At 45.6% G+C, this 16,804-nt stretch overlaps 1 protein-coding gene across 1 annotated transcript; it reads left to right on the forward strand.

The window, feature by feature from the left end:
- The first annotated feature begins 9,479 nt into the window (after positions 1 to 9,479).
- On the forward strand, positions 9,480 to 13,694 carry LOC117584351 (V-type proton ATPase 116 kDa subunit a). The gene is made up of 4 exons (XM_034273184.1): positions 9,480 to 9,578; positions 11,027 to 13,232; positions 13,300 to 13,471; positions 13,540 to 13,694. Exons 2-4 carry the CDS (start codon positions 11,045 to 11,047, stop codon positions 13,628 to 13,630), a joined length of 2,451 nt encoding a protein of 816 aa, XP_034129075.1. The 5' UTR covers positions 9,480 to 9,578; positions 11,027 to 11,044; the 3' UTR covers positions 13,631 to 13,694.
- Positions 13,695 to 16,804: the final 3,110 nt, after the last annotated feature.

Raw genomic sequence — 16,804 nt, forward strand, 5'->3', positions numbered from 1 at the left:
TCTCAGTGCTGTTTTGCACATAATTATGCTCTCAAATAAACATGACCTGCTTGCTTTTGCTTAGGTATTTTGGTTGGTTGTGTAACTAAGACGTTTGCCAAATTAATTTTCATCTTGCAGAAGCACAAGGTGAAGTCTCTCTCCGCCCACAAAACAGGGTCAATGGAAAATTGTATCGATTGAGGGGGGTGGAGGGGCAGAGTGGCAGTAGAAAGTTTATGGCTCAGCCTCGAGGGCTGCCACTTACAAGTTGTAATCTAGCAAATTGTTAAATGTGTAAACATTTTAGAAGTGTGGCCCGGCCCGGCCCGGCCCTGATCCATCCATCCTCAGAGCAGAGCAAAAGCAAAAGCAGAGCCAACAGCTCATTCGGCACTGGGCATGGCAGGCGGATGGCAGGATGGCAGGATGGCAGCTGTGTGCGTGCCGATGTTGAGTTTACGGAGCGGAAGTCAGTTTATGGTATTTGTATATGGCCAAGTTGTTATGGCATTTAGTATTTGCTTGTAAAATGTGTTAATAGATTTGCCCATATGCTGTGTACACAGCTCTGCGCTGCTCATAACAGATGCCATCGTGTCCACAGAAATACCTTTAACAAATTATGTCGCATTATTTTGTGTGAATTGTTTGGGGAATATCTTTAAATTGCATTCCCATGGATACATATGCGTATATCAAAAATTACACTCCAAATTGCCAATTGCTGCTGGACATTGTTTCGAACGGATGCCGGGGACAAGTGTAAAAGTTGCAGCTTTGCATTCGATGTGGGAATTGCTCGGGCAGAGAGAAACTCCCGGCCGGCAGAAATCTATTTTCCGCACAACTTCAGCACCGAGTGGCGAGGCCAATGTGTGAAACATGAGCAATTTCCAAAAGTTGCAACTCAAAAGCATAAATCGAAACCCGTTCCCTGACTCTCGCCTAAGGCAAAACTTGCAAAAGCCAAGGACATCCAGCCGAAAAGAGTAAGCCAAATAGGAAGAGGGTTGGCAAAGTTCAACCCAAAAGAGAGAAAGAGAGAGAGAGAGAGTCCGTTGCAATGAGCTTATGTTGCTGGCCACTTGCAATGCTTGAATGTCTTTTTTGAGTGCCCACAGTGCCCCGACCGCCCGACCGCCTGTCCTTCCTGCCTGCCTTTTTGCTAGTTGCATTTACAGAAAACCAATAAACTTAAATGGAAAATCCGTAAACTATAAATCATGGCTTAAGTCCATTTCCTTCGATGTCAATACGTTTCCGCTTTGTTGTGGGTTTTGAAAATAGTGTACCCCCCCACCCCACCCCACAAACCCCTATGGCATCGTGTAACTGTTGCCGGAATAAAAAAGAAAAGAGAGAGAGAGAGAGAGAGAGGAGAATATAGAGCACCCGAAGTAGAGTTGAGAAATGTTCATGTTGGACAGAGTCCGTGCAGCAGGCCCAGGCGACTGCTTTACATTTTTTTGGCATGTCCATTTGCAAAGTCATTTACACACAAACACACATGAGCATATACAACCCGGACATAGTCGCAGTGAGCGGCACTCACTCAATTTCCAAGTCAATGTTCAACAGTCGCATGGCGTCCTCGTTCTCGTTCTCGTTCTCTTTCCTGGTTCCTACTCCTTCTCATTCGATGCGACAGTGCTGCCTGTCAGTCAATATATTTGCAGCTTGCTTGTTGTGCAGCGTTTTCGACAACTCATTTTATTAGACCACACACAGCCAGACAGGCAGACAGACGGACAGGATTCGTAGATGGACTCCAGCAGCAATAGACAGATGCATTCGGGGTCCTCGCACGTTTGCGGTCAGAGCTAGAAAACTGATGTGACTTTTTATTACCAAGGGGGTTGCTCGGAGTCTGTTGATGAACTATGTTTCTTGATTTCGGCTTTCATCTCATTCGGGGTCTGCGCACATTGTTGCAGACGAAACAAAGACCCAAACTGGGGCTGACTTTATCAATCCTGCGGACTGAACCATTATTCATTTTTTAATCAACTAAAACAGTGGCTTATTTTTATGGTTTAATTTGATTAGAAATACGTATATGGTAGGAAAATTATATGAAATCATGCAAACAACATATAAATTATATAATTCCTAATCAGAGTCAGGACATGCCATGGGCCTGGGCTTCCAATACCAATCAGCGGTAGGTGGGCGTTGCCCCATAACTCAGCTAATAATGCCAAACAAATTGCTGACAGGCGAAGGCAAATTCGTGATACATAAATTATCTCTGAGCATTTTTTATGACTGTCGCTGTTTCGGGCGGGGGGTGGAGCCAGAACTAAACATTAAAGATTTACAGCGAATGAGCTGGCAATCCCTTGGGGATTGGTATTGGAATGGCTTTCCAGATGCAGATAGTGTTAGGAATGAAGGCTTTGCCACACCTTACTGTACGCTCAACGTTATTAATAACACTCCTTGGACCCTGTGTCCTGTGTCGCTAAGTAGTGGGCCATTTCAATATCTTATGCATAAGCCGCAAGACTATGGTCACAGCCGCAGCCGCAGCCAGATCGTGTATAAATACCACAAAGCAAATAAACACGCGCCGAGCACGGCCAAACAATATGAGAAATATATTGAAAACGTGCATAGAGACTCGGCCACTTAAGGCGACCCGGCGACACGAAATGAAAGGCAAACTTTACACGCTAATAAAATGGAGGTCGAACTGCTTGCCGGATGATGGAATAAGGTATACCCATTGGGTGGGAAACTATTGACATTTCAACATGATAAACACCAAAGACAAATCTATGCAAAAATATTATCAGCATATAAATGTCCTTTAATATAAAATATTTGCCATTACTTTGGAAGATTTATTTCGATTTAAATTATCTTTTCGTCTAGTCTAATCCACCCCACACAACTTTTGCACTAAAGCAACCTTACGAAAGGGCGAAATGAAGATGGAGAGAAGATGGTCCCGAGGAGCGGCAGCCCAGCTGGGAGCTTTGGCATTTTATGCCCCAGCGAGGGCCAGGCACAAAAGGCTTGGCCAGGCCTGGCCAAATATGGGTTTATGGCTTGTAAAAATCCATGTTAATAATATTAACAAAAGCCGCTACGGAAAAGGGTAACTAGCACAGAGAGAGAGAGAGAGAGAGAGGCAGAGGCAGAGCCAGTCAATGTCCTATCTGATGCCCAAGGCTGTACACCGCTGTACTCTCCTTTAGTCCGTGTTAAGGCATCCTTTCTTGAGGGCACACACACACACACACACACAAAGGAGCTCTGATCTGAGAGCTCAAAAGAAAAAGGTAAAACGTCAAAGCCGGTGCCGCATCATTAGTGTCATATGTGAGAGGTATGGCCCAGCTATTTATATTATTCACCTGGCAATAATAAATCAAAAATTGTTGCCAATAAATTTATTATTGTCGATTATCTGGCGGCGCACCTTGACAAAAGCTAAAAGCTGCCAACCGGATGCCAGGTTAACCCTTGGCACATCCAACAATTTATCAACATCAGCACAAGGAACTACTATAAATTACCCAAAAAAAAAAACATAAAAAACCCCAGATAGGAGCTGTGAAAAGTGAATTTTTTGTGACCCAAATGATGTCGCTTTAGGCCATAATTGCTTGGCCATGGAATATTCAAGTGCAAAGAGATGGAAAGCTAAATTTAGAGCTAATTTGCCAAAAACTCGTACTCGGGGGGGTGGCATGCACAAACGAATCTAATTGAAATGCATCCTTTATCGCATGCATTTTCCCATTGATTTTTTATTTGGAACTTTGTTTGCACAGCTCTCGCATTGCCATTACATAATCAAAGGCAAATTAACGCCACTACCCACCCCCACCACTATCCACTATTCCCTCGCTCGCGCCTCGCTCTCGCTCTCTTTCTTTCTTTCTCTGACATGGTTTAGTTTGCTTCATTTCTGCTTTTCGTCTCTTTGTTGCAGCCAGAGCCCGCACGAAGTGGCGGGTGGTTCCTCCTGCCGCATTGCAACTGTTGACAAATCTCTTTTTAAGAGCGCGCTTAAAACGTCATTTGAGGGGTTCGCCAATTTTTTGCCATCCCGCATGGATTGTACAAACGGGGTGGGGGCACACACATTGGCGGGGGGGCTAAGCCAATCAATATTTAACACATTTAACCCTTTGACGACACCACCGCCACACCCAGGACTATGCCCGATCGATCTGCGTAAAATTAGCATAAAATTTGAATTTAACAGCCAAGTGAAGCGTATGCAGCGCGTGATTGACAGCAGTCAAATTCAATTGAAGTAACGTTGAAGAGGGGCCCAAGCCCAAGCCCAAGCCAAAGCCCAAGCCAAAGCCAAAGCCGCGCACCATCCGCAGAATAAAACGAAATAAAATAAAATTTAATTCAAATAAAACCAATTTGAAACGTTCCCGCCGCCAGCGCCACTCTTCGCCCTGAAGGTGGGCTAACCTTTTGCCTCGAGGTCGAGCGACCTTGTGGCAAAACTTTCCACAGGGTGCAAAGTTTTTGTTTGTCCCAGCCTTAAAGGGTATATTGGGCTGACGTTTATGTGTGTAACAGCGAGAAGGATTGTGTGCAGCTTTATCTACAAATGAAGGATGGCACTTACAGAAATCCTTTGACTTGATCTTGGGCTTTCACAAGATTCACTCATAATTATTTCCATGACAAATATTTTGACCAGAACTTAAACCCATCGGAAGAGCGGGGTATCCCATAGTCGAAAGCTTCTCCGCACGCACTTTTCACTCGTTTCCTCTGCCTTGCTCGCTGTTGTTGTTGTTGTGGTGGTGCCAAAAGGATGCACACCGAATCGGCAGAGTGTCGGCGGCTCCAGGATGTTTTGGCAGACTCTGTCCTGGGGTTGCGTAGCGCGTGGCCTGTCGGGAAATTGCCAACGCAGTAGAGCCACAGAGCAGGCCAATGCTGACAGGGGGGAGAGGGGCGACGCAAATCAATGACGCTTGCTTTTGAAGATTTTTTTCGAAGGGAAATTCAATTTTGTCATGGCAATTGCCATATATGTAGGTATATATTTTTGCTCGAGCTTTTGTTGCGGGATTTTCGAATGAAATTTGTTTTGAAAAGTTGCAATTAGAACAAATATTTTTGCCATCAAATGTGGCTCAAGCTCCCAAACAAATCCAAAAGTTGCCAGTTTCATTTTCTTTTTATTAAATATTGGCAACATTTTATTTAATCTATTTTATTTGCAGTTGCTTTGAAGCTTAGGCGGTAAAGGGTAAGTCCTGTGGGCTGCATTGGAAAATATATCAAAGTATAATAACTTTTAGGAAATGTTTAGGGAATATTTGTAGATTTTAAATGCCACAATCCATATTTATTTCATAGTCAAATCTTATGTTAGAGTTTCCGAAGTTTCCGAAGTTTCCCTATTTTGAATGCAAACCTGCCGCGCTGTTTTATAATTCAATTTAGAAAAAGTACACGCCATGCAGAAGCAACAGGCTGGCTGGCCCATAACACTTCAGTCATAACAATGAAAATGAAAATAAAAAATAATCATATTATGTAGTTGGGCATACGCAGCGTTGAGGCAAATTGAGACAAGCACCGGGACATGCACACACCGTCAGGAGCCACTACACACGATGATATTTCTGTTATTGTGTTAAGCCGCTGGTAGTGGAGGGTACACGAGGGGCACACGAGAGCAACAGTTGACGTTTATGCTCGACATAATGCCATGCTGCTACACGGCACCACTGCTCCACTGCTCTGTCTTTTATTTCTTGTGTATAATTCCAAACTGATATGCATTTCAGTTGAGCTGGCGTACTGGCGCACAACGTACTCGTTACAGTGCCTCATAATTGTCAACTGCTGGCGGTGCTGGCAGGTGAGGTGAGGTTGCTCCTGTGGTTTTCCCATAGCCGCAGTCTTGTTTAAATCATCTCTCGTGGAAAAATATACGACTGCAAATTAAAATACGAAATCCTTGTTAAACCAAAACAGTTCAAGGGGAAATATACACATCTGTATATTATTATTGCATTTACCTAAAAGCAAACACAGCATTTTGTTCATACTTTTAAATAAACACAAAAACTGAGAGAAAAACAATTGTCTAGACTAGCGGCAATTGTTTGCAAAACCCTCAGCATAAGCATTGTTTCAACAGCGATATTTCATTCTGCATGTGGCATGGCATATTAGCGCTTGTTTTTCCAACATTTTCACACATTCTCATTTCGGAACAAATTGCGAACATTATTGCAGAGCAAAACTGAAGGGCACACACCACACCACACCACACCACACCACAATGAATATAACAATTCCTCTGCATTTGTGAACCCTTTTCGCTGGGGACTTTTTGGGTTGGGTTGGGTTGGGTTGGGGGGCAGGGCTTTGGCATTATAAAAATGCTTAAAGCAGAAAATTGGATTTTTCATCTTGAATGGAAACAATGCGCTGGTAGAACGAGGCCATAACCGTAAAGCCCCCCTAGCCCTGGAAACAAAAAATAATAAGTATTAAACAGTGCCGGAAAAGGAGGCGAAACAAAAAATAAATGTTAGATATGCTGACAAAGGTAATACAATAAATACGAAATGACGTTGCTGGCTGGCTATGGCGATGGTGCTGCCGCTGGTGCTGTTAATGTTGAATTTTCCGTATCATACTTTTGGGCCTGCTATTTATTCCGAGCTGCCGAGTGGGCTCGGTCTCTCTCTCACGCTTATTGGTAGTTCGTAATCGTGCTGATTGCTGCTCTTTTCATACACTTATTACCAGAAGGTATTGGGAATTTAACAAAAAGTTTGCAGCGCCTGTCTGTCTTTATAAAGTGTAGCTGCCATATGAAAAACGCCACGTTGCCTAATTTCAAAGCAAAGCAAAGTATTTACCGTAACGCTTTGGTCGCTCGACGTTGTTATTGAATTTGAAAGAGAATTGAGAATTGAATTCGAAAGAGACGCAAAGCACTTCGAGACTAGCCTTGGCCACTCTTCAATGGCAGCGCAAGAAGAAATAATGCAACAGCAAACTTCGCTTAAAGAGAGACGCAAAACGCCACGTAGCCCAATTGCATCTTGGATCGGAGAAGCGTTCTCTCTTCGGTACCAGCTTTGGCCGCTCGACAATGCCAGCGCAGGAAGAAGCAGTGCAACAGCAAACTCCGTTGTTATTGAATGAGTGAGCGCAAGAAAGAGGACACGAAAGAGAGACCCAAAACGCCACGTTGCCCAATTTCATCGTGGGTCGTAAAAGCGAGCAGCAGCCTCTCTCAGAGCGCAGTCACATTGCTGTAACAGCATGCTGTAACTGAGAGCGACAACGCGACGCGACCGATCGGTACGATACTGTAAACATAATTCAACGAAAACTATAATATGTACATGTACCAATCCAAGCTGTTAGGGTATCAAGCGACTCGCCATTTTTGTTTTTTATTTTGTTGTTCTTTAATTTCATTTTGTGCCTTACTTATTTATTTAACATTAGCTTTTATTTTACGAGCTATAAAAGTAAAGAAAAGCGGTTCAATGTGTGGCTCAGCCTCAAATAACTAAAATTAAATTACAATAAGGTAAAAACTACACCAAGTTTTATGGTGCCATAACAAAACATAAATCTAATACCATAATTATTTAATCACGAGTGTAAACGTTGGTAAGCCAACAGCACTAAAAGATAACCCACTGATAAGACAGCCAGCGCCTCGGCATATCTGAATCACTATCTACTGTACGGAGTAAACACACGACACATTCCAATCGTCGTGGCTAAAGGTAGGTTTATCGCCAATATACCTAAGCCAAAATCCGCCATACACACCCAGTAAAGATAATTGCAGCAGCCACTGTAAGTGCCACTGGCAATGGCAGAATCGGAAAGAGCTGCACTCTTCGTACGTTTAAGCATCGGGAATCCAATTGGACATTGCACAGCACTAAAAAGCACTTACACCGCTGTAGCACATCCACAGTGTAGAGCGATGGCTACATTTTGTTGCTACATATTGGCATTAGACTAATCCAGAGAACCGCACGCAACAACTTAGTTATTGGCCAGGGCCAAAAGCGGCCAGTGGTCCAACAAGACCAGTGCTGTTTGTGGTGGTTGCCAAGCTCAAACATAGACGGGGAGGGAGAGCGGTGTGCCATGAGTGTGGCAGTTGTTGCAGGCGAAATGGTGACGCACATTAGCCCAACCCCACAACCCCACTTAATGTGCAACAGCGAAAAGTTGCACGTGCTGGCAGCAGCTAAATTCCTTTCCGTCTTTTTGGCATCCACACACACACACACACACACAGAGAGACTCGCTAACTGATGGCCATTATCGGCATCATTATGTGGCATTAGGAGCCAGGCATATGATGATGTTGCCAGCAGCTTAAAGTTGCATGCGATTTATATGCGGTCACTACCCCCCGACTGCCGCCTGGCAGCTCAGAGTTTCAGCTCATAAATTAAGATGCAATAAGCTCATTATGTAGGTGCAAGTTTTTAATTAGCCAAACCAACGAAAGCTCTGCAATAGTCAGGTGCGCCACTATCAGAGCTTATCAGCCAAGTGCATGGCGAAATTATACAAATTATACATTGAATGCATGCTCGAGAGACATCTGCGTCAAATCAAACTGTCTGTCGATATCACATGACGTGCTCAGATAAGTTAATGTATTTACATTTATCGTTCACTGAGTGGCAAAGCCAAATTGAAGGGAATGCTGGATGAATGGAAAATTACTGTTTTTCCGACCAAATTTTGGGCAAGTGAATCATGTGCCTATGCCCAAAGTCGACAGAGAGCACGTGACTCGGGCGAGTTTCTATAGAAACGCGCTGATAAACAAAGCACTTGACTCGCTGGCTAATGCCAATTGCCCGTGGCAGCCCCTTCGCACGTCCTTGTTAAATCTTTGAGTAATCCTTGCATACTACCCATACCCACAGGTGTAGCAGAGCTACCAGGGACTGTGCCTTTAATATAACTTCTCACTTGTAGGTTATCAATAATTATATTTATGTCATTGCCCAAAAGATTGATTGATGATTCTGTCAATAAAAGCTGCAGTCGCCAGTCATTTGATACACATACATGGAAGAACTCGTGCTTCATTGACACTGTTCCAAATGTGACCACTAATCAGAAGTGTGCAGCGAATTAATTGGGTTTCAGCCTGACGATGGCCCAGAGGAGCCGGGCGATAAGGCGTTTGGCAACACAAACAACAGTACTTCGAGCGATTAACTTGGGTGAGTGTGTAACGACTAGTAAGTACCGAGTACTGGTTGATTTTTATAGCTAATTCTTCCCACAATATTCAGTTTGATTGGAAACCCCAGAGCAAAGTCGTTCAACATACCCCAAGGCATACCTGCTACAAGCACTCAAGTCCGCAAGTGTTTCTACAATATTTTGTGATAAAAAACAAAGGCACAAAGATTACTTATTAGCGCTAGCGCTCTCGCATAAGGTGCTGCCAGTATTGGTGCCACAAGTGTAGATTAGCTTCAGTCTTATTGGCCATAGAGCTGCTCGACTGCACAGTTCTTTCTGCACCACTGGGGTGGCAGGTCGCGAAAAGAGTCGACGATTCAACCAAAAAGAAATAATTCATTTATCTACCGAGTGTAAGTGTTGTGCTGGCAGAGTGTCCTTTCATTTAAACCATTTTTGTGTTCATTGTTCAAGGACTTCCCTGTGCTGCTATCAGTGCTCCCCGACACGGGTTAACATTACGAGGTTATCATTGTTGGCTCAGATAAGCCACTTAACAAGCAATTAATTCGAAATTGCGCCATTACTTGTAGGTTTTTGTGGGCAAATTTAAATATAAATAATAGCCAAGAAAATGTGTCAGCACGTAGGCTGGGACATTGTTCAAACTATTCAAAGGCTCACTCGTGACAATTGCATTCATCTAAGCGATAAGTTATCTTAATTGATTTTTGATAATTGCCCGAAAACACTAGTTAAACGTCAATTTCCACACACATACATGACGTCAGAGCACGTGATGGATCATGTGGGTCTGGCAGCAACTAGCCATACGAATTATTACGCTGTCGATAATGTTTTTACGGCCAGCGAACGGATTTCTTAATGAGCCAAGAGCCAAGAGCCAAGCCCAAGCTCAGCCCATAATTGCAGACATAAACAGGGCTTGGCACGGGGATTGTGGCTGGCAGCCATTTGCGTGCAGTTTTCCTTCAAGATTTATGGCCAACTTAAAGGCAATTGTCTGCCGTGCAGATTTATGGCTAAAACTGATGTACAAAGCGGCAAGCGATAAGGCCAGGAATTGCACTGATTTATCCATTGACTGGTTTAGATTTAGGTCGCTGAACTGGCTCTGAAAAGCTCCTCCAAGCTCCCAACAATCTGTGATTGTGTGCCACTCCATTGAATTTTCGACTTGGAAATCTACAACCCACGATGCCATCTCTATTAAGTAGCTTCCTGTGGCCGTAAATCAGATCTCTCGAAACTATCAGCAACCGCAAGTGAGGGCACAGACAGCGCGGCTCTCCATCGAGCTGCGACTCAATCATTTTTATGGACAGACAGAGCAGCAGAAATCACAGCAAACCATAAATATCTATAATCTGGCATGGCCAAAGCGGTTATCAGAGCAAAGACGGGGCACAGGTCCTGCCTGTGGTATCAGAAATAAGCATTTAATGCAGCGAACGACTTTTGGGGGCTTATTTATAAACCAACTGATTGCTGGGTAATTGTTAATAATTTTCAAATTATTAATGCGCTCAACGCCGAGTTCCCACCCCGACAGATAAGGGGCTTCGAGCCGATCCCAAACCCGATAGCCGGGCCCCGAGGCAATCTCTTATCTAATCTGCAGTCGACTGGGGACTGGGGACTGGCCGTAAACAGTTCTGTTCAGTTCCACTTAGGTGATTGATTGGGTTGAAATCGTAGGACCCATAAAGCACGTGCGTCAGTCGGATCAACAATGTTGGGGGGACCATGACAAGCCGCAGAACCCATTAGCCCTAGGCAGACACACCCAATTAGCCAATTTGTGTGACTAACATTTGACAGTCTGATTCCTCTACTGCAGTGACAGACATCGACAACCATGGGGGACATGTTCCGGAGCGAGCAGATGGCCCTGTGCCAGCTGTTCATCCAGCCCGAGGCAGCCTACGCCTCCATTGCGGAGCTCGGCGAGCGCGGCTGTGTCCAGTTTCGGGATCTAAACGAGCAGGTCAGCTCCTTCCAGCGCAAGTATGTCACGGAGGTGAGACGCTGCGACGACATGGAGCGCCGTCTGCGCTATGTGGAGGCTGAGATGAAGAAGGACGAGATCGACTTACCGCTGCTGTCAGCTGAGGACGAGCCGGCGGCACCCAACCCACGCGAGGCAGTCGATCTGGAGGCGCAGCTGGAGAAGACGGAGAACGAGCTGCGCGAGATGGCGGCGAACGGGGCCAGCCTGAAGGCCAACTTCACGCACATGGAGGAGCTGAAGTGTGTGCTGGAGAACACCGCGGGCTTCTTCTCCGACCAGGAGATCATCAACCTGGACTCCAATCGCATGGTGGACCCCAACGATCCCGCCCAGCAGAACGGCGGACAGCGCGGACAGCTGGCCTTTGTGGCCGGAGTGATCAAGCTGGAGCGCTTCTTCTCCTTCGAGCGAATGCTGTGGCGCATCTCGCGTGGCAACATCTTCCTGCGGCGCTGCGACATCGAGGGACTGTGCGAGGACGAGGAGACTGGGCGACCCGTGCTGAAGACTGTCTTTGTGGCGTTTTTCCAGGGCGAGCAGCTGAAGCAGCGCGTGAAGAAGGTCTGCGCGGGGTACCATGCCTCCGTTTATCCCTGCCCCAGCGCGCATGCCGAGCGGGCAGACATGATCAGGGACGTGAATGTGCGCCTCGAGGACCTCAAGATGGTGCTCAATCAGAGCGCGGATCATCGCTGTCGCGTGCTCACCTCCGCGGCGAAGCACTTGCCCCGCTGGTCCATTATGGTGAGGAAGATGAAGGCCATCTACCACATCCTGAACTACTTCAATCCGGATGTGACGGGCAAGTGCCTGATTGGCGAGGGTTGGGTGCCGGCCCAAGATCTGACCACGGTGCAGGAGGCGCTGGCACGCGGCTCCAAGCAGTCGGAGAGCTCCATTCCGGCCTTCATGAATGTGATTGAAACAAACGAACAGCCGCCGACGTACACGCGAACGAACAAGTTCACCAATGGCTTCCAGAATCTGGTGGACTCCTATGGCATGGCCTCGTATAGGGAAGTGAATCCTGCCCTGTATGCGTGCATCACGTTCCCCTTTCTGTTTGCCGTGATGTTCGGGGATCTGGGACACGGCATCATCTTGGTTTTGTTCGCTGCATTTCTGATCATCAAGGAGAAGAAGCTGGCCGCCATCAGGGAGGAGATCTTCAACATCTTCTTCGGCGGTCGCTACATCATCTTCCTGATGGGCCTCTTCTCCATCTACACGGGCTTCATCTACAACGATGTGTTCTCCAAGTCGATGAACATCTTCGGCTCTGGCTGGAACATGAACTACACAGAGGCCGAGATGACCGATCCAACCAGCAAGTACATAACGCTGCGACCCAACGACACATTCTTCAAGACCTATCCGCTGGGCATGGATCCCATTTGGCAGCTGGCCGACAACAAAATCATCTTCCTGAACACCTTCAAGATGAAGCTTTCGATCATCTTTGGCGTGCTGCACATGGTCTTTGGCGTCTCCATGTCCGTGGTGAATTTTGTACACTACAGGAAATATGCCAGCATCTTTCTGGAGTTCCTGCCGCAGGTGCTGTTCCTGCTGCTGCTCTTCGGCTACATGGTCTTCATGATGTTCTTCAAGTGGCTCGTCTACAACGACACCGTGGAGGGTCCCCTGTCGCCGGCCTGTGCTCCCTCCATTCTCATTCTGTTCATCAACATGATACTGCAGGGATCACAGGACACGCCCGAGCCCTGCAAGGAGTTCATGTTCGACGGCCAGAAGTCCATACAGATGGTCTTTGTTGTTATCGCGATCATCTGCATTCCCTGGATGCTGCTGGGCAAGCCGCTCTACATCATGATACAGCGACGGGGCAGTCCGCCGGCGCTGCCCAAGCCGCAGGAAAGTGCCGCGGGTGGAGCTGATCATGGCCATGGGGAGGACGAGCCAATGGGTGAAATCTTTATCCACCAAGCCATACACACAATTGAGTACGTTCTGAGCACGGTCTCCCACACGGCGTCCTATCTGCGTCTCTGGGCGCTCTCCCTGGCTCATGCGCGTAAGTCGAACCGAAAGATCCTGGATCTCGGGTTGGTTTAATTCCCTTTTTTTGTTGATCTTTGCAGAGCTCTCGGAAGTGCTGTGGAACATGGTGCTCGCAAAGGGTTTCATCTTTGACAGCTATGTGGGTGCCGTTGGCGTTTATTTGGTGTTTGGTGCCTGGTCGGCGCTCACTGTCGGCATTCTGGTGCTCATCGAAGGACTCTCTGCCTTTCTGCACACACTCCGCCTGCATTGGTACAATATTTGGAGATTTCTTCTTTATGTTTCTGTAAACCAAATCCCTTTTTTGTTTGCCTTTACAGGGTGGAGTTTATGAGCAAGTTCTATGAAGGCGCTGGTTACGCCTTCGAGCCGTTTGCCTTCAAGACCATTCTGATGGACGAGGAGGACTAGAGAGACTCCGAGAGGAGTCTCCACGAAAGCAAAAATACATTTTGTTTGATATGCATAAACCCAACACTGCATCCTCTCTTTTTCTTGGCTCATTTCGGTTCTTGTCAGACGACGACAAATGTTTGTCATATGCGAACTGACAGTTTTGCTTTGGTCAGCCAAGTGACAGCTGCAGACAGCAAATTGCTTGCCTGGTCGGTTGGTTATTTTTTGTCATTAGAAACGTTGTCAAACGCTGGAATGATGCTGTCAATGCGACTGTCCGGCGTGCATTGAGTTGTGAAATTGCCCTGCGCCGCAGCTCGGCAATTCAAATAATAATATGCCAGCTAGGATATCCGACATGAGAGTTAACCCGCTCGCAAGTGAAGTGAGCTGCCAGAAATATCTAACAAAAGGGCGGAGAGTGTCCAAAAATGTAGCCAAAGGCCGCTGTCAGCCGAGAAGATAAGCCAAGCCGGCACCCAAGCTCTCACACCTAAACACAAACAAGAAACAAAACAACTTTTTTTTTTCTGAAGTTGCTTGCCATAAAACTGTTAAATGGCGCGAAATTCTTTTCAATTCTGCTGGACTCTTCGTTGCCTGCCCCTCCAAATATTTGCATTCGAGCTCAATTGGTTGCGTTTTGTGTTTATTGCCTTTTGGCCATGGGGGAAATATTCGTTCGTCCATCGGTTTTTTGGGTTATTTCGACGTGAGCTTGGGCCTGGGCTGGCCAGGTGATCTCAGTGAAAACACACACACACACACACACACACACACGCAATGCAAATAGGAATTCAAACCCGCTTGTCAACAACAAAAACAGCAGAGAAAAATGAATAACAGAGACAACTGTTTTGTCCGCCGGCTGCAATGGTTTAGTCCTGTTTGTGCAGCTGACATTCTGGTCAAGTTTCGTGTTGAAGCTGCTGGGAATGCCAAGTACCAAGTATGGTACAATGCAGTACCGTGTAAAATAGAACAGAATTGCTTATGTGTCTGCTGCATGCTCTAAATATTCTCTGCATTTTCGCAAATAAAATCCCAATACAAGAGGCTGCCAAATGCACTAAACAAATAAATGTTTTGTTGGTCGGTCGGGCAGTCGGTCGTAAATTATGTGCCAGGCCTAATGCATTTGGCCTCGTATTAATCAATGTTTGTGTCCTCCATTTTTTGTTCGTGCCCCATGGACAACTGCGGCATTTGCTCTAGCATTTATTTTAATTTATTTGCCCTGCACAATTATTTGCATTTTGTTGTGCCAAAGTTTCCATTTCCAATTCTGTTTTGGTTTTCGCTCTCTTTTGTCGCTTGATTTTTTGCGTGCATAAATATAAATCAAATTTCATTTGTTTGGCATTTGTTTATAAATCCGCAAGCACATTCGAGTGCAAAATAATAGTTCTGGCCTCCGCTGACCTCCCATAGATATTGCTTTTTAATTGTTCTTCGGCGCATATTTTCTTTGTGCGTGTTTAGTTTTTTTTTTTCAGTGTTTCCATGGCATATGCAGTGTGCTGGTCATCTAATTGAATGCCACACAGGAAAACTGTTTCAACTAAATGCTATTTTTATGATTTCTGCCGCTGTTTTATGTGTCCTTTTTTTTGGGTTTTCTTTGCTGAATTGATGTGCAGCAATTAAACAAATATGCAATTTGCCGGATAGCTTTGATGTGAAATTAATGAAATGTTCCACAGATTTATTGCATTCAATTTGGTCATTTTCATGTCCAGCGAAAGTCGAAGGAGGTTGATCCCAGGAAACCAATTTTAACGGATTCTACGACACTGTCCCACAAAGTCAGTAAATCAAAAGCAGACAATTTCCGAACAGCTTCACTTTCTTCACTCACCTAGTCCAAAAAAAGCGACAAAGGAAAAACCAGATAATTGTTCGGTGGCAACCACAAATTATCCAAATTTTTGTGCTAGTAAATTTGCATACTTCGGACGAGCGGCCGCCCACTTAGCTGGACGCACGTACAACTTTTGCCTTATTTATGCCCACGAAAAGGACCAAAAACGGATCCTGTGTGGGCCTTCGTGTGCGTGCAGATGAGCAGAATGGAGCGTCATAAATTTGAATTATTGTGCTCTTTGCATTTGACAACGACTTGAAGGCACTTGCAGCGATTTGGGCCAGTCCAGTTCAGTTCACTTTGGTCCGACCAGAGAGAGAGAGAGAGAGAGAGAGTGTCCTTGAGACATGTACGAGAGCTGGGGGTAGCCAAGCAGCAGCAGCAGCAACAACAATGCCAGAGACATTTTGAGTGGACATTTATTTTATGCCTTGAAACGCATTGAAATTTGCGCCAGCTTTGTTGTTGATGAAGTCGGTCAGTGCTTTGTGTGTGTGTGTGGAGATAAAATATTCGAGCAGCTTTGCCCTGGAGCGAGCAGTAAAGTGCATTAGCCATTTTAGCACTTGACGCACTTTCAGCCAAAAACGCTCCGACATCACGCCGACAATCCTTGTCTCTAATTAGCCAGAACTGCAATGCTCCAGCGTCCGAGCAGCTGCACTTGAGTTTGCTTAAAGTGTTAAAGTGTTTGCCATTCCCTCTGTCTGTCTGTCTGTCTGTCTGTCTGTCGCTCAGCTGAGCCATGACAGACAGCTGAAAACGGATTAATTTGTCTGAATGCGAACTGTGCGGACAGGCCAGCCAAAGCCACCAAATTGCTTGAGATACATATATAAATTCTCGGGCCGCATCAAAAGAAATCCAAGCAATTTGATATTTTCAGAAAGGAAGTGTGGCTGGCAGTTGGGTGGGGGCTGGGCTGGGCAAGACATTGGCTGCTTGATGGTTTTTGTTTGGAGTGTAGCGCGGTGAGGCGGTGTGGAATTGACCATGTTAACAATAAACAATTGACCACATGACATGACAAGTAACGAATGTGCCAGCCAAAAATGTTTCCATCAAAATAAGGAATAAAAGTTGCGAATTCGACTGAGGAGTTGCCTGTACTTTGGGTGTTTATTTAATGGCATAGGAGGGGAATTAGGTATTAGTGCCATGAAATGATTCTCTAAGCATAAAACATTTAATTTTTATTTTTAAAATGCATTTTTATTAAACGAATGCCATCTTTACCTCAACTTGAATACCCCCCGCAATGTCAGCCATTACAGAGCATCGAATACCGCTCTTGGCCGGCCATAAAACTATTAAACGATCCAGTA

The sequence above is a fragment of the Drosophila guanche genome, unplaced genomic scaffold, assembly GCF_900245975.1.
Source record: "Drosophila guanche unplaced genomic scaffold, DGUA_6, whole genome shotgun sequence".
NCBI classification, from domain to species: Eukaryota; Metazoa; Arthropoda; class Insecta; order Diptera; family Drosophilidae; genus Drosophila; species Drosophila guanche.

Coding starts and splice junctions, on each gene's coding strand:
- LOC117584351 (XM_034273184.1), top strand. CDS start 11,045: ATGGGGGACATGTTCCGGAGCGAGCAGATGGCCCTGTGCCAGCTGTTC. Junction 13,233..13,299: donor GCTCTCCCTGGCTCATGCGC/GTAAGTCGAACC, acceptor TGATCTTTGCAG/AGCTCTCGGAAGTGCTGTGG. Junction 13,472..13,539: donor CACACACTCCGCCTGCATTG/GTACAATATTTG, acceptor TTGCCTTTACAG/GGTGGAGTTTATGAGCAAGT.